At 46.0% G+C, this 26756-nt stretch overlaps 1 protein-coding gene across 2 annotated transcripts; it reads left to right on the forward strand.

The window, feature by feature from the left end:
- Positions 1 to 6: 6 nt before the first annotated feature.
- On the forward strand, positions 7 to 26317 carry Il10rb (interleukin 10 receptor subunit beta). 2 transcript variants are annotated; one of them, XM_078044552.1, is made up of 7 exons: positions 8 to 173; positions 1651 to 1774; positions 5176 to 5333; positions 8300 to 8466; positions 12455 to 12599; positions 15934 to 16091; positions 25549 to 26317. In XM_078044552.1, the coding sequence occupies exons 1-7, from the start codon at positions 125 to 127 to the stop codon at positions 25834 to 25836; spliced, it is 1089 nt and encodes a 362-aa protein (XP_077900678.1). In that variant the 5' UTR covers positions 8 to 124; the 3' UTR covers positions 25837 to 26317. The 2 variants fall into 2 exon arrangements, with proteins under 2 accessions (XP_077900679.1, XP_077900678.1); XM_078044553.1 differs by lacking the exon at positions 15934 to 16091 and having other exon boundaries at positions 7 to 173; positions 25549 to 25743.
- The last annotated feature ends 439 nt before the right edge of the window (positions 26318 to 26756 follow it).

Raw genomic sequence — 26756 nt, forward strand, 5'->3', positions numbered from 1 at the left:
GGCGGGGCGGAGCGCTGAGGCCGCTCCACGCGGGTTCCCGGAAGCGCGCGCGGGGTGGTGGCCGCGGCGAGTGTCTCGCGTTCCCTTGGCGCCCCCGGCGCCCTCGCCCGCCCCCGGCGCGGCCATGGCGCGGAGCCTCGCCTGCTGGCTGGGCGGCTGCCTGCTGGTGTCAGGTGAGGGGTCTGCGGGAAGGGGCAGGGGGACCGCCGCGGGCGGAGGCGCCAGGGAACCGCGGGGCCCGGCGAGATGCTTTGCTACGCACGCGGGGTGGCGATTCCCCAGGCGGCGACCCCAGATCGCAGCCGGTGGGTGCCCGTAAAGGGACCGGGTGCCGTGACCGGGCGCCGCACCAGGCTGCTGCAGCCGCCGCCCTGGATCCTGCAGCTGGGGAGGAGCCCCACCCACTCCCGGCCCGCACCGTGCAGCCGGCCATCTCGAGGGGCGCTCCCCGCGGGCTGGGTTCGCGCTTGCTGCAGTTCCCGCCGGCGCGTCCTCACCACGCGGCCTCCGGAGAGGCACAGAGCCTCCCCCGGCGGCTGTCTCAGACCCTCCTGGAGTCTGGAGGAGGCCCCTCCACGAGGCCCATTACACATCCTCTTCCTTCTGCCCGATCACCACCAGACCTCCTGGCAGAAGGGTCCACATCACCTTCCCCTTAAGCACTCGGCCCTGCGCCTGGAAATCTGCATTCTGCCGCGCAGTGTTCCGCTGTGGGGCTTTTGCGAGCTAAATCCAGTGAAACCTTCTCTGCCCTCCTCTACAACGAGTGCCCAGGTTCAAACAGCGCGATGGCTGAGCCCTTCCTTCTTTGGGATGAACTCTGTGCTGGCCTTTGAAGCCCACACTCTCCAGTTTCCTCCATACCTCTCAGGATGGTTCTACTTGGGATCCTCTGCCTGATCTCAGTGTAGTTGAGTTCATCACCAAGCCTCCTCTCCCGCCCCTAAATTTCAACAGACCAGTGGCATTAAATAATAGACCTGTGACTCTCACCTTTGGGTCTATTGGTACTAGTCGGGTGATAGGTGTGTTTTATGCTCTCCTCTCTGCTTGTGTGTATGTCTAGAAAATTCTATTTAAAAGTTTAAAAATAATTTCTGCCTCTACCTCACACCGGCCCTCCCTGTGACCGCCCTCCCAAGCTGGCTTATCCAGCTGTTTACCTGACCTCCCCCCTTGAATCTTTTTTCTGCCTCTCCCATTTCAGAACTGAAATGGTTCCCTGCTCAGGCTCCAATCAGGGCACCAGATGCATAAGCCAGAAATGGACATTCATTTCAGTTCACCACATCAGAAAGTCTAGAGTTTATACCTCTGGAAATAGATCTGAAATCCACCTGCTGAGCCCTAACTCTCACACCTTTCTTTCTTCTAATCCAGGTCACCATCATCTGTCCCCACTTCATTTTTGCTTCCCACCTACCCCCACCCCAAAATTTCTTCTTAAACTAAAACTAAGAAGATTTTAGTTCTTCAAATAAAATCCAGTCTCCGCAGCACAATTAACACACCCCCTCTCTCTCCCTCACCTACATGTCATTTGAAGACACAGAGCCCTAGGGGAGACCAAGGTGTTGAATGTGTCACTTTGGGGGCAATATTTTTGATGAAAAAAAAGATATATATATATTTTTTCCTTTGTTTTTACAGCATCGGGGCTGGTGCCACCTCCTGAAAATGTCAGAATGAATTCAGTTAATTTCAAGAACATTCTACAGTGGACGTCGCCTGTTTTTCATAAAGGGAATCTGACTTTCACAACTCAATACCAAAGGTGGGTCTGGTGGCTCTTAGCAGGAAGGTGCCAGAACATGGTGGCCTTGGGCCAGGCCATAGAGGGAGGAAACCTAACTATCACCCATGACAGCTGAGTCTCCCTGCTGACCTTTCTCTTTCCATCTAGGGAATTCCTGTGGCCAGCTTTTCCTTTTTATGATTCCCTCTTGTACTGTTTATTACTGGGCTGTTTGTAGATCTGGACGTGTTATCATGGGTGTAGATATAGTCAGCCACAGTGGTAGTCTCACGGTGACTCAGTGCTATGCTAAAACTATCTCATCACCACTGATGTATTTTAAGAGGAAAATGCTACTGCTGTCATCTCCAGTTATTAGAGTAATGTTGATACAAGTCAGTGTCCAAATAGAAGCTGACTATCCGAGAAACCAAGATATGCAAAGCAGGCAGGAAGACCCCTGCCCCCACACCATCCACCGCCTCCCATGGATTAGAGCAGCCCACCCCAGTGCCAAGCAGTGCAGTTGACTTGCCCAGTGGACTGTCAAAAACTCCATTGTCTGACAACAACAGAGATTCGAGACAACTGTCACCCCTGACAATTATCTCAGGAGTGCTCTGAACACCCTCTACCTGTTCTGCTTGGTCACATTTCCCTGTGCCTGATAAAAGATAAAGAAGTCCATACCACCCCTCCCTTGGCAGCCTGTCACCATCTGCCACAGGTTGGACTATAGGTGACACACCTTCATACCAGGTACAAACAGCAGCAGGAGGCCCAAGGCCAATGAGTGACATGCCTGTGGCTCAGAGGAGGATAGACCAGCCCTTCAGTGAGGCAGGAGGAAATTCCCTTCAATCCTGTTAATCCCATCCCCCACCCCACCCAGCTGTCATTTAATGAACACACCCAAGGCCCATGAATCCAAGTAGGAAAAAAAAAAAGATAATCTTTATCTACAAGTTGGGTTTTTGTTTTGTTTCTAGTTTAAAATAATTTCACACAACAAAAAATTCCAAAATTCCAAGTATAATACTAAGAACTTTAGATAGCCTACATCCAAATTCACCAGCTTTAAAATTTGCCACATTTCCTCTCCCTCCTTCCTGTCTATCTCTTACACAGAATGCCCTTTGCCCCTTAGTATTTCAATGTATGTGTCATAAGAACAAGGATAATCTTTTATATCCCACAGCATAGTTACCAAATTCAGCAACGTCAACATGGCACAAAGCATAGAGTCCAAGGATTGGAGGAAGGTCATTCCACAACTTTTTTTTTTTTTCCTGGGGTATATTCTTAGTACTAAGTCCTAGGACTCATATTTTTCTCCACTCAGTCTGGAAATCCTTAGAGATTTCACTTTGGAAAATTAACCATCCTCTTTTATCAGTCTGTTTTTTATTACCACAATGAAATACCTGAGGCTGGGAGCTTTATAAAGAAAAATTTTCCTCATAGTTTTGAAGGTCTAAGGCCAAAGTTTATATCTGGCCTTCTTGCTGGCAGGGTCCCAAGGCAGCAGAGGCCATCACATGGTGAGTGACAGGGAGCAACACATGAGAATACTGGTCTCTCTCTTACAAAGCCACTAGTCTTCAATCATGGGACCTCTGCCCCTTTGACTTTATCTAAACCTAATCACCTCCCAGTGGCCCTCTGAACACATAGTCAATTAAGTGTCCACCCGGTCAATACCTCACAGTGGAGAAACACCGACCTGTGTTTTAGAGGGAATAAACCATAGCACCTCTCTTTCTGTCTCTCTTCCCTGTGGTTTATTTTGGTGGTCTGTGCTTTGCTGTTTTGCCGTTGTAGTAGTTTTGCCATTGTCTTTTAGACAGAGGTCTCAGGGACTTTGTGAAGGTATGGGAGAGGTCATTCACCAAGTCAGCACCTGGGCTCCAGCTGTCCTGCTCAGGAAACCACAGACAAATAAACACATGCTGGCCACGTCCTTGGGGAAGAGGTTGGTCCCAGGAGATCTGATTCCTCTTACTTGGCTTCACAGAAGTCTTGCTTAGATTTAGCCTGAACAGTTGCCCAACAGGAGCTTTCTGTTGTGCGTCTGTTGTCAGGCTGGCCAGGATGGGGCTCTCTAGAAGATAGATTGGTGGTTACAATATGGAAACATCCAAAACTTAGATGTAAATATGGGGAAGGGGTCATGTTACCTGTTGAATGGGGAAAGAGTTATTTGTGAAAGCAATTAAAATAACCTAGAAGTTATTGCAAAACAACTTTTGAAATGCTGTCAGCCAACTGATCCGTCAGTTTAAATTAAGGAAATGGCCAAATGTGAGGAAAGTCCCTTAATGACATGACCCCTGCATTTTCCAGATAATCGGATATAAGACAGCCATGAAGAGTTGATTAATTGACTCATTGTCTGGGGAGTATTAAGTGGGAAAAGTAAATTATAAAATAGTATGATCACAATTGTCTCTACCTACTTTTTGCAAGGGATTGTTCTAAACATCACCAAGAATGCAGTGAGATGTAGTCTCCAAGACTCTAAAGTGAAACACAACTGAATGTAGTTGGACAGGTTTCCTAGGCTCTGCATACCTGACCCCTAAGCTGATGAATGTTGCTATTATTATCTTATCAACATCACCATCATTGTCACTTCTGAGGACAGCCAAAGTGGTTTTGACATTTAGACAGGAAGATACAATGGAAAACTAGTCAGACTCCTCACTTACAGGAAGGGAGGCTGTGTGTCCATGAGATGGTGCCAATTACCCTCCTCAGGCTCTCCTAAGGTTAAGTTGTGGGAGGTGGAATTTGCTTAGCATCCTGGTGTTTCCAAATGTCCTCTCTTCTTCCCCATGATGTTTTTCCACCCTGTCTTCAGTGGTCGCTTTTGGGGCTGTTGTCCTGACTGAAATTCATATTTGTTTTATACTTTTTCTAGAATAAACAGTGTGAACCATTTCTAGGACATTATTTGAAATCAGCATAATATACTTATTTAATCTGTATGTATCAAAATCTCACAAATCATGCCTCACTGCTTTAAGATACACACAACCAAGGAAGGAAGGAAGCTTTCTTGGTCAAATATTTTGAATACTCAACCCCTTTCTGGAAAGACACATGCTTATTAGGATGTAAGGTCTCTGGGAGATTCTAATATGAAAACATCTAATTTTATGTTTAATGCAATTTCCCCCAAAATTATTTGTCCATGAGATAGATTATCTTTGAAATTTCTTATGATGACCCAAGGATCATTAACTGTATCCCACGGAGCACAGTTTGGAAAGTGCTAATGTAAATCATGCATGTAATTCATCAAGATCGATGATTAAGAATTGCTTTATTTTCTCTCCTTATCCCCAGTTAGTCTTTGGTAGCAGAAAGAATAAAGCACCAGTCAGCCTGAAAGAGGCTGAAGTTCGAGCTCTCATGATTTTGTCTTTCTAACTGTGTAGTTATAGGAAATTCCAAGATAAATGCAAGAACATTACCTCGACCCAATGCGACTTCTCAAATCTTTCCAAGTATGGCGACCACATCTTGAGAGTCAGGTCTGAATTTGCAGATGAATATTCAGACTGGGTGAACATCTCCTTCTGCCCTGTGGATGACAGTAAGCCATTCTGATTTCCATTCTGTTGGGTGTTATCGATTGCCTTGGTTTTGTTCCACCTGGGTTGGTCTATCAACTAGAATTCTTGGAGTGTGCGGGAAGTAGATAGCTCTGCACAAGGAGCTTGAGGAATATAACAAAGAAGGCCGAGGCCTTAAAGAAGCACAGGGGCACAACAGGAAAGGATGAAATGAAATAATTAAATATAAAATTGAAACTTCAGTACCTTCATGGCATTGAGGCCAGCACTGTTATTAATGAGAAGGATTCAGATGATAGTTTTCTGAATGGGAGTCAGTTTTGAATTATGATTTCAACAAAAGTATGACATGAAAGGCAGAAGAGTATAGATAGGTATGGGGACAGAAAGGCCATATGCAGACAGGCAGCTTGCCCAGAGGAAGGACAGAAAGGGGAGAGAGCTGATGGCTAGTGGACTGGGATCAGGCTGCTGGTAAGAAAGCTCTAGGGCACACCCAGAGGCCATGAGGACCCACCACAAGCACAGTTAGAATATCAGGAACTGAAAACCAATTAAGCTACCTTGTAGCAGTTAAGGCAGTAAAGACAATTCAGGGTTTCAAGACACTCACATACCCGCTATTTTAGTTAGCTCTTCTGCCACTGTGACCAAGAGACCTGACAAGAACCACATAGAGGAGGAGAAGTTTATTTGGGGTTCACAGTTTCAGAGGTCTCAGTCCGTAGATGGCCAACTCTATAGCTTGGGGCTCAAGGTGAGGCAGAACATCATGGCATTAGGGTGTGGTAGAGAAAATCAGCTCAGGACATGTCCCCCAGGAAGCAGAGAGGAGAGAGCTCTGCTCACCGGGGACAAAATGTAACCCCAAAGGCACACCTCCAGTGACCTCTCCTCCAGCCACAACCTACCTGCCTGTAGTTACTGTCCAGTTAATCCTTATCAGTGCCTTAATGCACTGATTTTATTAAAAAGTTCTCATAACCCAATCATATCACCTCTAAATTTTCTTGCATTATCTCACACATAAGCATTTGGGGAACACAACTTATCTAAACCATAACAAGCCCTCTAAGGAGCAGTCACAGAGAGGAATTGAGAGAATTGTCTTTATGCAGGGAAAGGTCTTTGTATGCGTCTCCTGCCCTGGACTCTTGTGTTTCTCCCTCGTAGACTATGAGGCCAGGATGTCCTTTTCTTTCCCAAATTCTGTCCCAGCTTGGGCAGACTTTTATTTTTGGAATCCAAAATTATCAAAGTTACATTATCTTTTCTAAGATTTTCTTTATAAAAACAAATAAAAAATGAATACAAAAAGTCCAGTTTAACAATAGTCATGTCTTCAAAACTCAGTGTAGTGTTCCTTCACTTAGTGGAGTCCCATTTCTGTAACTCAATCATAACCTGAAAATATCATAAATCAAAATGCATTTAAGACCCAAAACCTTTCAAACATCCTAGCTGAGCAGCACAACCCAGAATAGAGTACCAGTTGTCTCCCCTGATATTGTGTGACTGACAGAGCTGCAGAGCCAGACACCACTGGCCAGCATTGCAAGAGAGGATTGGGCTACATATCGACAGCCTGGGGAAAGAGCATAATTCAAAATCCCAGGTTTCTGTCAATGCAGCTCACTTTCACAACATCATAAAGTCCAAAACATCATAAGTTTAAGACCATCTGTTTAGGTTTCTGTTCCTATAATTGCCAGTTGATTCTGACTGGTTCCAAATCCTATTTTAGGTCCCATCTGTGGAAGTTCCCTTTAAAAACAGGCTAAGCAGCTTGTCAAAGGTCACACAGGTGATAAGTGGCAGAGCAAGGATTCAGACCCAAGCCCCTATGCCCATGCTCTTAGCAGCTCTGGCCCTATATGGGATATTCACCTCCTGAAGTATTCTAGCAATAAGAAAGTGCTTCGTGACATCATGGGGAATCTGTTATATTGGCTCTGAGAAAGTATCTAACAAATTTTCTTGTCTGGTTTTCAGACCAGCAGATTACAATGGTAGAAGTAGGCTCCTTAGCAGCCCCCAGAAAGTAACAGTGGCCAGAAAAGAATACAGGACATAGGTCAACACAGTGCAGGTTCCCAGAGCCACTAGCTGTTCCCTCTGATTGTTATCAAGCACCTACTATGTGCCAGGCCATGCGCAGTGTTGAAATTCCAGTAGCAATCAAGGCCAAAAAAAAAAAAAAACCTGTTCTCATGGAACATAGATTCTAATGGGAAAACTGATCTAGTAAAAGATAGGTTAGATCTAGAAAAAGACAGGTTAGAAAAATTCACGTGGTAATTATATATGTTAAGCATTTTAGGGTTGCCACTGAAAATAATAGAACTACTATCTGTAGGTTCCAGCCCAGAAAAGGAAAGAAAATTTGAACTATCAGAAGAAGGAAAAAAGAGGAGGAGGAAAAACAAAATAAAATACAATTTTTTTTAAAGCAGTCCTTACAGGTAACACATGATAATGGATTTGGAATAATTCTAAAAATATTAGCAATTATAATAAACATAAATGAATTAAAGTGATTAATAAAGATAAAGATTATCAGATTTTGTTTTTATAGTGTTGGGGTTGAACCCAGGGTGACTTACATTGAGCTGAATCCCCAGCCCATTTTTGTTTGTTTGGTACAGGGATTAAAGCCAGAGGCATTTAACCACTGAGCCACATCCCTAGCCCTTTCTTTTATTATGAGACAGGGTCTTGCTAAGTTGCTGAAACTGGTCTTGAACTTGTGATCCTCCTGCTTTAGCCTTCTGAATAGTTGGCATTAGAAGCATGAATCAGATTTTTATTTTAAAGAAACAAACTCCACCTATCACCCTTTACTCCCTCATTTATGGCAAGGTCTATCAAAGAACAGTGTACTTAAATAGACTAATTGTCCTGCACAGTTATAAAAAATTAGTGTTGCAATAGTGTTTTAAAAATGTGACTTTTATTATTTGTCATTTTGATTTGTTCTTATACTTAGCCATTATTGGACCTCCTGCAGTGCAAGTAGAAGCACTTGCTGATTCTTTACACATGCAATTCTTAGCTCCTCAAATTGAGAATGAACCAGAAACATGGACCATGAAGAACATTTATTCCTCATGGACTTACAATGTGCACTATTGGAAAAATGGAACTGATAAGAAGGTAAACTTGGCTAATCACATGCACTTCGATGTGGGCACCCATATTCTCTGTTGAGTTTTGACTCGATGAAAGAAGGCAGGAGTCCACCCAGGCAGGGCCTTGCAAGATGGCAGCATCCATGGTCCAGAGGATCTAAGGCTTCTAAGAGCCAGAGCTTCCCAGGCTGAAGCATGACTGTACCTTGGGCTCAAACTTCCCATCCCCCAATGGAAATACAGAAAGCAGGTTTTAGGGTGAAGTCTGCATAACGAGAATAGACCCTTTTCCCAGGAAGGGAAGTTGCAGGAGAGAGCAGGGCTGAGTCAGCAATTGGTGGGGGAAGTTGGAGTCCACTGAATCAGGTGACCAGCTGAATGATTGCTGAGTCATGGCGTCAACACCCCATGCCCCAGATCAGTCACATATCAGATATGTCAAGTCTGGGGTCAAGGCACCCCCTACCCCAGGACACTACATTCACCTTCTTTTTTTTTTGTAGGGGGTTAGGGGTACCAGGTGTTGAACTCAGGGGCACTCAACCACTGAGCCACCTCCCCAGCCCTGTTTTGTATTTTATTTAGAGACAGGGTCTCACTGAGTTGCTTAGCGCCTCATTGCTGAGGCCGGCTTTGAACTCGGGATCCTCCTGTCTCAGCCTCTGCTGGGACTACAGGTATGCGCTACCATTCCAGGCCACCATTCACCTTCTTTACCACAGTTTTCGCTGTTGCTCTCCTCTCTAGGGAACAACTCCTTTAAAAACTTGGCTTTGGAACTTGAAAGCAAAATGAAAGAAAAAGAAATGGAAACAGACCTCAGTGGATCAGCGATGCTCTGTTAAGCACCTAAGGGGCACGTTTTCAAGAGAGAGAATGGCAGCTGGTTACGATAGGGGTCTGAGTTTTGTAGGGTTTAGTTAGACTGAATCACAGCAGAATGTCAGGCAGTCAGGGGGACAGTCGTGAAAGTCCAGGGTCCATTGTTTTCCTGCTCTCCCTGGGACTCACTGTTCTGTTTTGTTTTTCTCTCCCTGGGTTTATTACTGTTTTTTTCTAAAGACATTTTAGTTGTAGATGGACCCAATACCTTCATTTTATTTCTTTATTTTTATGTGGTGCTGAGGCTTGAACCCAGTGCCTCGCACATGCCAGGCAAGCGCTCTGCCACTGAGCCACAACCACAGCCCCCTGGGGTTATTATTTTCTATATCATTCAGATCCGAAAGACCTGGTGGGAGTATTCCCCTGCCACCATGTGGCTCAGGTAACATGAATGTCTTCAGCTTCCTCAGGTCTTCAAAACGGTTATAATAACCCACTTCATCCATAAAACAGGGTAATAATTCACTTCATAGGATTGTTGGAGAGTTTTAATCACAAAGTGAAAAACATGTCCCATTTCCTGGAACAGTGTATGTGATCACTACATGAAGTCCCCTTCCCTTTATGTAGACATATTAAGGCCATTTGTGTTCATCCTTGGGCAGACTTAGTTTGCCAGTTCAGACCTACTGAACTGAATACCATTCATAGTCCTAAACTGACTTACATATATGTTATATAGGATGTATTTCATTAAATGTTGCTCATATCACTTACTTCTCAAGAAATTGGGAGGAAGAGATCATCCATGTTTATCGTCTTAATTAAATACACATATTCACACACATACTAAACAACAACAATAAAAGTTAATCCCCCCACAATTCTCATCATGATGCAGTATCTTAATCTGTTCCTGCTGCTATAACAGAATAGCACAGAGTGTGTAAAATATAAACAGTATAAGTTATTTCTCACAATACTGGAGATATATGCTGGAGTCTGAAAAGGCCAAGATGGAGACACTGGAAGATTCAGGGTCTGGTGAGGGCTGTTCTCTCTGCTCCCAAGATGAGGTCTTGTTGCAGCATCTTAACTAGCCCAAGATGAAAGTCAAAGGGGGTGCAGAGCCCCTGATTCCTCTTTCACAAGCTTGCTAATCCCATTCATGAGGGCTCACTTGTGACCCTGTAAAGCCTCCACCTCTTAATACTGTCATATTGGTGATTTAGCTTCAGGGTAGGAATATAGCAGGGGGACACATACATTCAAACCCTGGCATGTGGGGGCATCTGCTTCCTCATAGAAGAGCTGATTTGGTTATAGTCAAGACTCCAGGAAATGTGCCTGGAAAGCAACACAGAATATTTGGTTTTATACCCACTCATCCAATGCAGGTGTTTCTGCTAACCCCTGAGACTAAAAGAGAAGACCCAGAACCCCCTCCGGGGTGAGAAGCATCCTCTAAGGATCTGGCTCTGTACTCACCCCACTGTAGCTAAGTGCCTGCAACACTAAACTAAGCATGAAATGCAAATCCCATTTTATATTTAGCTCCTTATATTTATTCTTTTTTATTAAGCTTCTAGAACACACCACCAGCAACGGCACAGGCACCTCGTTACACATTTGTCCTCTCACTTTGCTGGGTTGTGTGGAAGGAAAGGTTGTGTTGCTGGAAAGGCCACTGGTTCCCCAGTTGCTCCCTCCCAGGGGCCTAAATGTCATCATTACCCGCGTATGTGGTTCCCTTCTAGAACGCAAACATTTCAAGACAGAGTCAGATTAGTTCCCTACACTAATAACACGAACAGCTTTTAGAAATTCTGGTCTGAGTTTTAGTCTTTTTTCAAAAACTGCATTGTAAGGCTTCAGAGGCACTGGACTTCTAGAAATGAAAGCCAGGAGTTTTTAGGTGTGGTTTGGTTTGGTTTGCTTTGTTTTTTAAATTAACTTCATAGAAACTCTTGTCATTCTCTTCATATATTCAACAGTATAGTCAAATCTTGCCCTCAGAGAGTTTGATTTTTTTATACAGTAATCAAGCTGTCACCAATCCAGGTGCCAAAGTTTTTTTTAAAAAAGGAGTCTGCACTCACTCTGTAGGCTCTTTTAATGCCCTTTATTTTTTTAGGAACTATTTCAGTTTCTCAAATTGAGAAATAGCTCATTAATTATGATATATTGCATTCAGCTTCAACTGAGATGAGTCAGTAACTCCAGCTGCCGGGGAAGAACAGGCTGTGGAATGCACCTGAGTGAGCCAGGGCCTCTGGAGAACCCCACGCAGCCAAGATCAAAACATGCTCTGTATTAGTAGCTAGTGCTGCTGTCACAGAATGCCAACAGTTAGGTAGCTTCAACCACAGGAATTTATTGTCTGCTGAAAATCTAAGACCAAGGTGTCCACAAGGCCGTGCTCCATCTGAAGCTGCGGGGATTTGTCCCACTCCTCTGTCCAGTTGAATTAGAGACCCACCTCATAACCTCAATTTAACTTGGTGACCTCTGTAAAGGCCCTACCTCCCTATAAGGTCACATCATAGGTACCAGGACTTCAACCTATGAATTTTTTTTTTGGTTTTCAGTGGACACAACATCTTTATTTTACTTTTATGTGGTGCTGAGGATTGAACCCAGCGCCCCGCACATGCCAGGCGAGCACGCTACCGCTTGAGCCACATCCCCAGCCCAAGAATTTTTAAGGGACACAGTACACAGTTCAACCCATTAAAACTGGTTTATCTTTGGGGAAGGGGCAGTTTGCATATTATTTAGGGTAGAGAATTTGGAAAACAAGATGGTTTGTCTGGGTTGGGGCTGTAGCTCAGTGGTAGAGCGCTTGCCTAGGATGTGTGAGGCATTAGGTTTGATCCCTAGAACCACATAAAAATAAATGAATAAATAAAGTTTTTTAGTTGTGACCATCTTCAACTAAAAAATATATATTTTTTAAAAAAAACAAAAGAAAAGATGGTTTGTCAGCATCACAGTCCGTCTTGCTGCATCCCTTAGAATAGTGTGGAGTCCCTGAAATGAGCTGGGAGGAGCGAGCACCTGCCATCTGATCTTCACTATTTTAAGTCTGAAGCAGTAATTACAGCTTGTTAAGTGTGAGAAAAAAGAGAAGAAAAATAATGGTCTCCCTTCACTGTTAAGGTGTGTTCTTGTTTCATCCCCATTTCCAGTTTCAAACTACTCTTCAGTATGACTTTGGGGTCCTCAGAAACCTGGAGCCCTGGACAACTTACTGCATTCAAGTTCAAGCATTTCTTCTTGTTCGGAACAAAACTGGGGAATGGAGTGAGCCTGTGTGTGAGCAAACAATGGAGGGTGAGTGAGACGCACAGGGTGTGCTTCAGCCTCTGCGGCATTTTAAAAGAATCACACACACACCACACACAATCCTCAGGCATCATCACAAGCTGTTCAGACTCCTGCTCAGGAATCAGCATCCCCTCCTCTGAAGGTCAGCTTCGTGCTGAGAAGGAGAGGCCCGCTTCTGAGACTGCTCCTTGGCTTAGCCCAATTCATTGACGGCAGGGTGGTCCATTGGGCAGCTGAAGTTGGCCCCACAAGCCCGTCTTCGCCTTGCTTGACTGCGCTCTCCAGCTCCCCAGAGCAAGGCCATTCTCCCCAGACCACCCTGCAGAACTGGAGCTTTGCCACACCCCCATGTACCCTGGAAGTCTCCTTCCCAGGGCATACACCAGTCCTGCAGATGCATGAGGACTGGCAGGGAGGGTTTGGGAACCTCATCACTGTCCACAGCTGGTGCTGCTGCTGTAGCCCCTTGTCAATTATGAGATAGGCCCTCACCTGCATCCTGCACACATGGTGGGGACCACAGTGTCCAGCCCAGTGCCTGCACACTTGGTGTTTCTTAAAAGAGCAGACGGGGGCAGGTGAAGGGGAGAGAGGAGCAGGTGCCTGGGTGCTGGTGCTTTATGTGCACCATGTGGTGGTTGAGCTTCATGGGGAGCACTGTCACCTGCATGTCGTCTGCATAGCAGAGCAGCCTCTTTTGTTACGCAGAGACACAGTCAAAGGGTTTGGGAAGCTCAGACCTTGGAAGATGGGACACATGTAGGACCACTCATGTCACAAAGCTTGGCATGAGGGGTACAATTTGATTAAAAAGAAAAAATATTTTAAATAGTTCACAACTGCAAGTGATTACTCTGACAATAGCCAAACATTTTATAAAAGAAAAGGAAAAAGTAAATGACCAAAAATGTGCTCTTGTCAAATATCATTTTAGTTTTGGGGGTTGGGTGGGTGTTTTGGTTTTGTTTTTGTTTTTCTTTCTCACTTTATGTAATCTTATAATCAGTTATGGGGTTTTTAAAAATACTTTTAGTTGTAGATGGACACGATATCTTTATTTTATTTATTTTTATGTGGTGCTGAGGATCAAACCCAGGGCCTCACACGTGCTAGGCAAACGCGAAACCATGAGCCACAACCCCTGCCCTTACGATCAGTTTTTAATGAGAGCTTTGTAAGGATCTTTTCCCCTTTGTAAGGATCTTTTACAGACTAGAAAATGAAGGTTCAGAGATAACAATTAAGTTGCCCAAAGCACTCAGCTAGCAAATGACATGGACAGAACAGAACACAGACCAGTCTAAGCCTGGGTTGTGTCCCCTGTAACTTTCTGCCTGCATATTCATTCCAAAGGTAAACTGAGGCATCACATCCCTATGATAAAACAGAAAGGTGATCTGTCCCACAGTGTGAAATAGACTGAAATTAAGGGGAATATCCTGGTAACTTGTTTTTCTGCATCCTGTATTTTCTCATAGTGAGAGAAAGGCTGAAGGGCTGCCTGCCTCCCGCCTCCCATCGCCCCCCTCCTGCACACACATCCACCCCCCACCTAAAGGATACCAAAAAATCTGAAAATAGGAGTTGTTCAGTTAGCAGGCTAACTGCAAAATCGGCATATGTATGTTTCCTGCCTTTTGTCCCACTTTGACACCTCTTCTCTTTTAAAAGCTTTGTTCCCCAGAACATTGGGGGGGAAAAATTTTTCTTCCGTCTTGTTTCAGAGCCTAGCCCCACCTCTGAGTGAGTGACAGTTCTAGCACATGAAGCAGGAATTGATGGGGAGCTAGGACAGAGGCCTGGACCTGGTGAGGGTGTGTGTGTGCTAGACACGGGAGGGCAGTGCCGGCAAAGATGCAAACAGAAGAGGAGGAGGGAAGGAGGCAGAAGACACAGCAGGTGCCTCCCAGCCTCTCCTCCGCACAGATGCCAGTATTTAAGGCATGTCCACTCCGAGTCACACACATGGCGCATTCCCTGGGATACCAGCAGATGCCTGCAGTTAAGGTAGCTCCAGGACCAATACACTGTCCAGAGTTCTTGGGTTTGGGGGGGTTTTTTGTATGTGGTGCTGAGAATCGAATCCAGTGCCTCACACATTGCTAGGCAACTGCTCTACTCTGAGCCACAACCCCTGCCCCCAGAGTTCTTTGATCAACCCTGAGTGACAGTTGACATTTTCCCCACAAACAGTCCTTTTCAAATGACTTGCTCTCTAATAAGCAGAGTTCGATCTCCTGGCCTCTCTTAGCACCAAATGCACTGGACTTTACTCATGAGGGTGGTACTGATAGGCAGGGGCAGGGCATAGGGAGGCCTGGCTGCCAGGGCAACTGGAGAAGGGGCCTGCTGGTGAATGAGGAGAGATGAGACCAGGAATGACCAGGTGATGTCCTGGATACTGTCCTGGAGAAGCCAAGTGTGATTCCATCTGTAAAACCAGATCTGCCTCAGTGATGTTGCAGTAGGAGAAAGAGCCCGCTCCGTTTATGCAGAGGAGACGGGACCCCTTACAGGAGAATGAGGGAGTGAAAAAATGACAAAATTCAGGTAAACGCCATTGCCATTAGACCACCTGTGTCTGCTAATTGGCATTTATCAAAGTCAGGCTCCTACTCTCCCTTGGGGACTGTCCTCTCTGGTAGCTTCAAAGGAATGGTGTTCAGTTTCTTGAAGAAGATACCCCCGGGTTGTAGCAGACCACTATATGCATAAAGGGAGAGGAAAGATTCACAGTGGCAAGCGCTTTTTAGTGAAAGCTCTCAGGAGGACAGGTCAGGGGCCCATGGTCTGTGTTGGCAAGGCCACGGGGTGTGCTCTTTAAACAGGCTGAGCCTTCTGTCAGAAGCTCAAGAGGGGCTGGGTCATCCCAGGGATGCAACTCCGGCTCCCAGGAGCTGTGCTGCAGCTTGGTGGGTCTCTTAGAGGTGGGGTCATTAGTGGTGAGTTTCTGCACTATGGCTCTTTCTCCTTTGGGCTTGGCCTTGGGGGTTGGTTTGCTGCTTCAAGACCTAAGAGGTGGATCCAGAGAGGGGGCTTATTGCCCCCTAAAAGTAAGTAAATTGACCCAAATCCTTGCCTATTATTCTTGTTCGATGTGCCAGTCGTAATCCCAGAGACCAAACTTTGAAGAAACAGGAAGGGGGTGCGACTCCGTGGGCACCGTGGGTCCTCCACCCCTCTGCTGTGTTTTCCAGGATTTCTAAGACGCTCCCTGAGATGGACAAATGGGCGCTCTTTTGAGGGATTGCCATTGAATTGCAGTGGCTAACATGGCCTTCAGGTCACTGAGATCCAACCTGTACATGACAAGAGTGTAACCCCCTGTTGTCCCTGGCAGAAACAACCCTTTCCTGGGTGGTGGCCGTCGTGCTGATAGCTTCGGTCTTCGTGGTGTTCCTGATGTTCCTCGGCTGCTCGGTCTCCCTGTGGTACATTTACAAGAAGACCAAGTACACCTTCTCCCCTGGGAATTCTCTTCCACAGCACCTGAAAGAGGTAGGTAGGAGGGAGCGAGACGTGCCCTAGAAAACCCCTGCTGGAAGAGTTCTCCAAGGTCAGGGCTGCCTGTTCCAAGGTCAGGGCTGCCTGTTCCAGACAGTATTTTCCTGGGGAATAGTACACATCTTGTGTGCTGGTCCATCGCCATATGCCCATTTCAGAGAAACCTGAGTCCAAAGACCAGCCCTTAGGAAGAAAGCAAAGGATTGTCTCAGATGGGACCTGACGGCGCCTTCTCTGGCCTGCACTGCCCAAAGCCCCATGTCCTCAGGGAGCCATGCTGATGGTTATGGGGCAGGAAAGGAAAGAGCAAAGCTCCCAACAGAGAAGATGAGAAAGAGAACACTGTGGGCCAAGTGCCAGCGAGGAGCCGAGGGGGAGAACGGGAGCAGGGAGAGGTGTGCTTTTAGTTTGGGAATATCTGAGAATGACTTCAATCTGAGTGTGCATCCAAGACTTTAGGGAGGCTATTTTTAGGATTTAGAAGAAAAAAGATTTAATCCATCTGAAGACTTAGGACTGAAGAGGCTGTAAGAAATAAAATTCTGGGTACACAATCAACCCTCTGTGTCCACAGGTCCCACATCTATGGTCTCAGCCAGCTGCAGATCAGATATATCTGGGGGTGGGGGAGGGGGAATCATCTGTACTGAACATGTACAGAGTTTTTTTCTTGTCATTATTTTCTGTATAATACAGTGTAACAACTATTTACATTTATCAGGTGGTATAAATGATCTAGAGATAATTTAAAGTATACAGGAGAACGTGCTTAGGTTACATCCAAATATTACACAAGTTTATGTAAGGAATCATGGATTTTGCTATCCACAAGGGGTCCTACAGCCAATCCCTATGGATACTGAAGGACAACTATTTACTGACACTTAAAAATGAAAATATGCCAAGCGCAGACCCAAAAAGCACCTATCTAAGATGCTAAGATAGAAATTTGCATTCAAAAGGCTCCATGGTAAATTTTCTTGGGCATGAAGATGGCAGAATGGGGCACAGAGAGGTTGAGCTATCATGCAGCAGCAACACAGGCCTCACCCAGTCCCCAAGGGCTCTGAGCTGGGATAGCCCTTCAGATGTGTCCCAAGCTGAGGCAAGAGAGCTGGACCTGGGAACCCCTCAGTGGCCATGTGGTAGATACGGGAAACCCCGGGGAAGGGACCTCACCTAGGACGAGGTACAAGCATCAGCACCAGTATTCCTGGCAGCTGGGAGGGCAGGCGCCTCATTCCTGAAGGGAGAGCTGTAGGGCCTCTCACAGCATCTGCCACAGCCTGCCCCTTGGACCACTGGGACCTACCAGGAGCAGCTCCTTCAGGATTTCTTTTCCTGGGGAAGGTTCCAAGAGCAAGTTAGTAAGACAAACCCCATCTCCCACCACTGCAGCTGGTTCCAAGACCTCGAGTAATATTCATGATCTTTTCCTTCACCATCATTCATCCTCTCTCGTCCTGTGACTAGCCTCTGCTGGCCTAGCAGGACTGAGCTCTGGCCCCCAGGCCCTTCTTGGGCAGTGACTGCTCTGCCTGTCCATTTGCATCAGAACTGGGCAGGAGAGAGCCAGAAGATGCCCCAGTGACTCCATTGGGCACCCACCAGAGTGTGGCAGCAGCATTAGCCCTTCCTGGTGACCAGTGTGGTCACTCCTTTCTTTGCCTATTGGTCTTGACATGAGAAGCAGCAGCCATAGCTTCAAGTTGAATGGGCCTCATGCTGTGTTCACTGGTCAAATGCTCTTACTCTAGAATGCTCTGGACTAGGGTTCAGCAAACTATTCCTTAAAGGGTTGGATAGAAAATATTTAAGGCTTTGCAGACCAAGTGGTAAAATCGAAATTACACAGGTACGTATCTAACCATTTAAATGTAATCATCTAAAAATCTCGACTCATGGGCTGTACAGAAATAATCAGTGGACTAGATCTGGCTCATGGACTGTAGTTTGCTCCTGCTGTAGACTCACAAAATCTACCCAAGTGGTGACCAGAGCCACTCCTTTATCTATCTCTTGGTTCTTGAACCCATGTGTTCTACCTCCTGAGGCCATAGGAACAAATAGTGGTTGTTGGTTCTAGATGCGTGCCAGGTGCTGGGGCATCTTCACAGGGTATTGTCTCCAAGCAGGCATCCCACTTGGAACAGGCCATTCTATTATTCTTCCTGGCTGGAAGCTGCTGGGTGGTGCGTTGTACGATATGATTAGTGGGTCCCATGGGCAGGTGCCCACTCCTGGCCCTCTTAGATATCAGGATTGTTTTACTAGAACTTCCACTGAAAAGTACGGCATATTGGGTGTCTTAACCAACAGCAGTATATTGACATTTCTACAAACTGAGTTCACGGTGTGGGCAGGATTGGTTCCTACTGAGAGCTGTGAGGAGAGTCACTCCAGGCCTTTGCCCTAGTTTCTGCTGGTTGCCGACAGTCTTTGGCATTCCTTGGTGCATAGAAGCCTCACCCTACCCTCTGTCCTCACCTTCACATAGCCTTCTCCCCTGGGTATGCCTGTGTCCACATTTCCCCTTTTAATAAGGACACTGGTCAAGTTGGACCAGAGGCCTGCTGTGCTCCGGTTCGACCTTATTCTAACTTACCTAATCATTTCTTCGTGACGGTTTGCAAGTAAGTTCATATTCTGAAGTACTGGAGGTTAGGACTTATGTAAAATTTTACAGGGACACAATTCAAGCTACGGTGTGTGCCAGTAGACCAAATTCTCAGTAAGACCTCCATGGTGCTGACTGAGGCCCTGTTGGACACAAAATGGCAAGTCATTTCTGAAATAACTGTCCACCTAATAAGGATCCATCACTTCCAGGGAACAAGGGATTTGATGTCATCAACTTGGTCTCCTTGCGGGTGCTGTCATCCCACGGGCTCAGCACTGGGCTCTACTACAGGAGGTTGGACATTTGGCCCCAGCTGTTGCCACGTCAGTCTTGGGGGGCAGGAGGTCAGCTCGTGGGTCCATGCAGAGCCTCCCTCCGTGGCACTAGGGCTGTTCTGTTTATGAGCCCACTGGGCCACATAGGGGTGGCAAATGGCCGAGGCCGGCTGCCACTGGCTGTGTCATCCTGTCTCCTTGGTTCTTCCCTCTCCATGGCACATGCTGTCAGTGGGGGTTAGTATATGTTACAGGAATTCACACACTTCAGCTGTACACTGCCGCCCACGTGCCTCTTCCCCAGGGCGTGTCCTTGTCCCTGACCTTCCAGCCTTCCTTCTGCTAGGTTCTAATCTCCAGCCCAGCCATGACCTCAGCCTGTGAGTCCATGGCAAACCTGATCTTTGGTCACTTTGCATATAATGTAGATGACTGGATACATGGTCGGAGTCTCCGCCTGTTGGAGGGCTTTCTGCCTGAGGGGGGAGCCCGTGCAACAGCAGGACATTTCCAACTTGCACCCACAAGCCATGTCAGCTGCCTGTGAACCAGAGTTGGCTTTTCCCTTCTTCTTCAGCTGGCCGTAAGGACCTGTCCCTCATCTACTCACAGTATGAGCAGGGGCAGAGCAAGGTGCATGGGGACAGATGACATGGGAGTCTGAGCCACCTATATATGTGACTGACCTGTGCCCTCTGACCCTGTCTTAGGATCTGACGTGTCTGAACAGGCCCCAAAGATAGTGTTAGTTTATGTAACAATACAAACTTTCAAAAAAAAAAAAGATGATTTTAGACCTGGAGATATAGCTCCGTTGGTACAGTGCTTGCCTCACATGCACAAGGTCCTGGCTTCAATCCCCAAAACGACACACACACATATAAATAATAATAATAAAAAACAAGAAAGAAAGGAAGGATGGAAGGATGGATGATTCACACATCCAGGGAACATGCATCATGGCAAACCATGGGAACCCTTGGGCTTACCCGGAGAGGCAAAGGAAACAGGTGTTTTAAAAGGTAAATTGAAGAAAGTTACGGTTTTGAAGTAATGATCCTTGGCTCTGAGTAACCACCTTGGTGTCAGCACAGGGTTGTGAGGGTGGTTTTTGGACAGATGTCTGTCCTTGAAGAGATGGTCTTTGCACAAAGTTGTGGTTTGGTGGAATCTCTTGTAACAGTTCCTGTTATCAGGGAAATCGTGCATGAGGGTCCCACCTACCCCATCCCCACCCCCGCTTAAGACCTTCCAACTCCATTTAGTTTGGTTTGACTTAAGTGGCTCCATTTTGGTACCTAACTTTCATAGTGGTCACTCACGGACAGCATTGTCACCTAGTATCTCATGGCCAGAGGCTCTGCGCCTGCCAGGCCTCCATACCACCCGCCTGATCCCAGAACTCTAGTGTCCACATTGTGATTTTCTTCTTGGGATTGATCTGTGAACTCCACCCAAGGTCATTTTGCACCAAAGACACTTCAAGGATCTGCCAGGTCACATGTCCATCAGGTTCAGTTAGTCTGTCCTCATGGTAGAGAGTGCACCTGTCTGGAAGCAGAGGTAGAGCTGTCTGCTCTGTAGCCCACTCCTGCTGCGGGGCCCTTGCCCGCCCTGGCTCCCCCCAGACAGCAGCCCTCAGTCTCCCGATAAACACCCTGTAGCGAATCCCCGTGTGCGGAATGTGCTGCTCCAGCGCCTAACGGGGCCTACCAAGCTAGCTCGTCCTTCTTAGTGGCGGGAGGGGTGACATATGATGGACTGTTCATAGCCCCACTGAGCTGGGGTAGCGAGATAAGTTGCTGAGAGACCAAAGAAGATACCCAGACATAGCCAGGCGCAGTGGCGCACACCTGTAATCCCAGCGGCTGGGGGAGGCTGAGGCAGGAGGATGGTGAGTTCAACGCCAGCTCCAGCAACAACGAAGTGCTAAGCAACTCAGTGAGACCCTGTCTCTAAATAAAATATAAAATAGGGCTCAGTGGTGTCCTCTCCACAGCTTGTTCTACACCAGGTAATTCAGGGAGGGGGCTTCTAGGCTGAGCCACATGAGCAGCAGTGTCATTAGCTTGCTTTGTTCAGCATCTAAGGAGCAGTTGTCTGGTCACGTGCTAGAAAGCAGTTTCCACAGATAACACTCTCTGCCCTAGTTTCCACTACATGAGTCACTTCCTTCAGCATAATGCTTACCTAGGCTTGGCTAGGTCCCGGATGCTCCCAGGACCTGGTGTTTCAGTGTACTCCTGCTTTCAGGGATGTCACATATGCTAATTCAGTCCCAGCATGCCCCACTCCACGGGACCCTTCCAACTTCCCTGATGTGGCAGGTCCCTGTTTCTTCATAGGGCGAGTTCGCCACCCTCTGCAGTGGGTGCCTTACCCGTGCCTTGGCACTTCTTGAACTTCTGGCCCTACTGATGCATTGTGATAGCTAACACGAAGCCTTTGTCCCCACACCAACCAGCCAGGGCTGCCCCTGGGAAGAGACGTGGTATTATGGAAGGTAACTGTCTCCTGTGAAGGGCGCTGCCCAGCAAGGGACCCGGCTGTGAGCCATTCCAGCTGTTGGCATTCCAGGAAGCTGGAGAATAAGGGGATCCACCATGAAAGGGTCTGGGTTGCACAGGGCAGCACCCTCTGTGGATAGAAAGTGGAACTCATGACTGGGGGGTGAGTGTTTGAGAGCAGCTGGAACCTTCTCCACAGGATGCCTGCAAGCCCTGCAGCACTAGGAAGCATCAGGAATCCTCTAGGCGTGAGCCTTGTGAAGGCACAAGAACAACAAAGAGGGTCAGGCCCTTTGTTCTGGGTAGAAAGTATTTTCTTGAGAACCAAAAGGAAACTCTTCACCTGCTATTTTTGCTGCTTGGCTTTTCCATCAAAGAAACTGGTGAGACAGGAAAGAGCAGATGGCAAATCAAAGCTGAGGCTAGTGTAATGGAGGGGGTCGTGGGAAGGAGTGCTCCCCTGCGAGGCTGGCAGTTCCTGTGAAATCTGAGCAACACGGAGGTTGGGGTGCTGGAGAAGGGCCGAGGAGAGTAAAGGTCAAGGAAGTTCCAAAGCACTTCAGGGCTTATCAGGATCTCCCCAGCACCAAATTCTCCAGCTCGGCTCTTATTGTAGAGAATGAGTTAATCACGGCCCAGAGAATGATTTGCGGTTTAGAGAGATGAGCTGGGGAGGGAGCTTTGAGTTGAGAGCAGAAAGGGTTATTCAGCATTGAGCTGTTGAGTCACCACTGTTTCTCTGTGTCCCACCGGGAGACTCAGCCCCTCCCGATATTTGCTTTTTTGAAATTCAGTGCACCTTCCCTTGGTTTCCCTTCCTCTCCCTTCCCCAGGAGAATAAAGGGTAACTTCAGCAAGACTCGTGAATCTACTGGATGTGAGGTTTAGGGAACTTCCGCCTCCTCCCAGCTTTGTCCTCTCCCAGCAGGGAACTGGACACAGTTCCCCTGGCCTCCCCACTCCCTTCCTTGGGTGGAAATAACAGGTCCAAACCAGCAGCACAGCAGCTGCAGCATATCAAAAGTCTGAGCAGGACAGAATGGGCTAATGGATTAAAGGGGGGACCACGGCGTTCCATCGGGAGGGGACAGGTTACAAGTGCAAAGCTTTAAAAAATTTCTCCACTACATGTTTCTCCATGTAACTGTGAGCATTAAGGGCATAGCTCCCCTATCGGGATGAAGACTGAAGAACGTGAAATTAGCAGAGATTTCCAGAAATATATCTGGGCATCTTCATTGTTCAAAGTGTTAGATAAGTGTGATTGGACTATGTTCCCTGGGCTCTCAGCACTTAACTGGCCCTGTCTATGAGAGAAATGACCTGTGGACAAGTCAGTGTCCATCAAATGAACTGAGACAGCACAATTTAATAGGAACACATCATAAGCCATAAGCGTGCACCACCACACCTGGCCATCATAACCCTCCCCCACCCCTTTGCTAGATTTTTAAAAGTAAAAAGAAACAGGTGAAATAAACACTAATCACATGTTTTATATAACCTCATGTGTATAAAATAGCATCATTTCAACATGTAACCAATGTATTTTTAAGTTATTAAGGTATTTACATTCTTTTTTTTTTTTTACATAGCCCCTACATAATAGTGTGTAATTCACACAGCACACATAGAACAAATCTAGCCACATTCCAAGTGGTCAGTAGCCACTACCATCCTAGATAGTTCAGGGCTAAGGGCTGAAATCATGGATCAGGTAGGATGGCGGGGAATGTCAAACAGGGCCTAACTCAGCCTGAGGACGTGAGAGAGATCCTGTGTTCTTTCAAGACATGATCATCCAGGCCTGCAGTCTCCCTGATTCCTAGAGGAAATGCCAGCCAGGCTGCGTATGCCCCACAGCGTCATGATTGAGCTGAAAGTCCTCCCTGTTGGACTGGGAATGTAGCTCAGTTGGTAGAGTGCATGCTTAGCATGTGCAAGGTCTGGGGTTCAATCCCCAGCACACCCACATAAAAAAGGAACTATCAGAGGGCGACCTGGGATCACTTAGCAACTGAGTTGCACATCTCGTTGTCACATCTTTTAAAATTGTGGTGAAATACACATGGCACAAAATTCCCACGTAATCTTTTTTTTTCTCTCACTCTTATACTGGGAATTGAGCCCAGGGGCTCTTTACCACGGAGCCACATCCCCAGCTCTTTTCCTTTTCCTTTTGAGACAGGGTCTCACTGAGTTGCCCAGGTTAGCCTTGGGCTTGAAATCCTCCTACCTCAGCCCCTTACCCCCATCACAGTCACTGGAAGTACAGGCGTGTGCCACCACACCTGGCCATCATAACCCTCCCCCACCCCTTTTTTTTAAGAGTGTATTTGGGATTTTACAAATGAATACCAGAATTGCATACTTCCCCACAATAAAAACCCACTTTTATAAATTTTTTCAACTGATATCAAACTGATGCTCAGCAGTTCATAAAAATCAATAAAGCAAAAATAAGCATGCCTAAAAATCAGAGCAAGTAATAAAATTTACATTAAAATTATGGGGTATCTGGGCTGGGGATATAGTTCAGTTGGTAGAGGGTTTGCCTCTCATGCGTAAGGCCCTGGTTCAATCCCCAGCACCACACACACACACACACACACGAAAACTACAATATATAAAGTATATACATGTCATGTAACTTTAGATTTTCTGTTGGTGGTGTATTTTTTTAATTTGTTCTAATCAGTTATACATGACAATAGAATGCATTTTGACACATCATACCTAAATGAAGTATAACTTCTCATTCTTCTGATTGTACATGTTGTAGAATCACATGGTCATGTAATCATACATGTACATAGGGTACTAAAGTCTAATTCATTCTACTACCCTTCCTACCCCTATTCCCCTCCCCTCCCTTCACTCCCCTCTGCCTAATGCCAAGTACTTTAATTTTTCCCTTGCCATCCCTCCTTATTGTGAATTAATATCCGCAGATCAGAGAAAATATTTGGCCTTTGGTTTTTTGGGATTGGCTTAGTGTGCTATTCTCTTAACTCCATCCAGTTACTTGCAAATGCCATAATTTCATTCTTCTTTAAGGCTGAGTAATGTTCTATTGTGTATATATACCATCTTTTCTTTATCCATTTATCTGCTAAAGGACATCTAGGTTGGTTCCATAGTTTGGCTATTGTGAATTGAACTGCTATAACATTGATGCGGCTTCATCACTGTAATATGCAGATTTTAAGTCCTTTGGGTATAAACTGATGAGTGGGATAGCTGAGTCAAATGATGGTTCCATTCCAAGTTTTCTGAGGAAACTTTCCATAATGTTGTACCGATTTGCAGTCCCACCAACAATGTATGAGTGTACCTTTTGCCCCACGTCCTCGCCAACACTTATTGTTGCTTATATTCCTGATAATTGCCATTCTGACTGGAATGAGGTGAAATCTTAGTTTGATTTGCATTTCTTTTATGCAACCATCACCACCATTCACCATTCACATTCAGAACTTTTTTCATTTTCCAAAAGTAAACTCTTTACTCATTAAACACTAACTCCCATCCCCTCTCCCCCAAATCCTGGCAATAACCATTCTTCTATCTGCCTCTATAAATCCAACTCTTCCACCCTTAAATAAATGGAATCACACAGTATATCTCCTCTGGCCGGTTTCACCTAGTGTAATGTCTTTAGGGTTTATCCATGTGTAGCATGTGTCAGAACTTCCTCTTTTTTAATGCTAACTAATATTCCATTGCAACAAATGCACCACATTTGTTGTATGTTCATGCACACGTGGTCACTGGGCTTGCTTCCACCTTCAGTTGTTGGTAATAATGCTGCTGTGAACATGGGTGTATCCATATCTCTTCAATATACTGCTTTTATTTCTTTGGGGACTGTACCCAGGAATGAATTGCTGGGTAATATGATAATTCTGTTTTTTATTTATAAAAGAAGCACCATACTGTTACTGTTATGTTTTTAAAATAATATTTTTCATCCCAGAAATCCTATATAAAATCTTTGTAAGGCCAGAAAAAAAAGAAATGGTACTGAACTGTCCTCTTTCCCCCAACAGTTTCTGGGCAACCCCCATCACAGCAAGCTTCTGTTCTTCTCCTTCCCGCTCTCGGATGAGAACGAAGTTTTTGACAAATTAAGTGTCATTTCAGAAGACTGTGAAAGCAGCAAGCAGAATCCTGGTGACAGCTGCAGCTTTGGGACTCCATCTGGGCCAGGACCCCCAGAGCTCATTTCCAAGGAGGAGACTCATTTCCAAGGAGGAGACCCGTACGGGGACTCCCCACTTCTCTCATCTGCCTCAGAGGGTGATCAGAGTGACTGCCTGAGGAAACCCCAGATCTAGAACTCCTACACGTGGACTGTCCAAGGAGCTGAGCTTTGAAGGCTCATGTGGCAAAACTACTCCATCCTGTGAACTCACCACTCCAAAAAGACTTTAATGATTAAAAAAGAAATTGACTTCAAGAGTATAATTTTTAGCCTCTCATACTCATCAAAACAAGGACCACGTTTTATTTGTGAGAAACAAATATTTAAAATTAGGGATGAAATGGAGATGGTATGAAATCCTTCCAGGGTGCTGATCAGCTAACCTAAAAACCAACCTCAACTCCAAAGCGGTCAGCACCACACTGGACAGACAGGGATTTTTTTTTGGATTTCAGGAAGACTTTGATATTTCTTTTTCTATTTATCTGTGTTTTATGTACTGCAGGTGCTCTGTTAAAGTTTGATTCTCTTATCTAATCTGTGTTTGTTTCAGTCAGCTTCCTGTTATTATGACAAAGTATGTAACATAAACAAGTTAAAAGGAGAAAAGGTTTTTTTTGGCTCACGGTGTCAGTCCATGTGTTGGTTGGCCCTGTGGCTTTGGGCCTGTAGCGGCACAGTATATCATGGTGGGCTGCATGGTGGAGGAGGCTGTTCCCTTCCTTTCAGCCAAAGAGAGAAGAGCCAGAGTCCCAATATCCCCTTCAAGGTCATGACCCCAATGACCCAACTTCCTTGGATGAGGCCCTGCCTCTTAAAGGTTCTGCCACACTCCAGTAGGGCCACAGGCTGGGTTCCAAGTCTTTAGTACACAGGTCTTTGGGGACATATAAGATCCAAACTATAAAAGTGTTAATGTTTTATATAATTGTTAGTGAATGAGGCTTCAGTTTGCCAGGGTTTTTTTAATATTTTTTAGTTGTTGATGGATATTTATATGTGGTGCTGAGACTTGAACCCAGCACCTCACACATGCTAGGCAAGCACTCTACC

The sequence above is a fragment of the Ictidomys tridecemlineatus genome, chromosome 3 (genome assembly GCF_052094955.1).
Source record: "Ictidomys tridecemlineatus isolate mIctTri1 chromosome 3, mIctTri1.hap1, whole genome shotgun sequence".
Classification (NCBI taxonomy): domain Eukaryota; kingdom Metazoa; phylum Chordata; class Mammalia; order Rodentia; family Sciuridae; genus Ictidomys; species Ictidomys tridecemlineatus.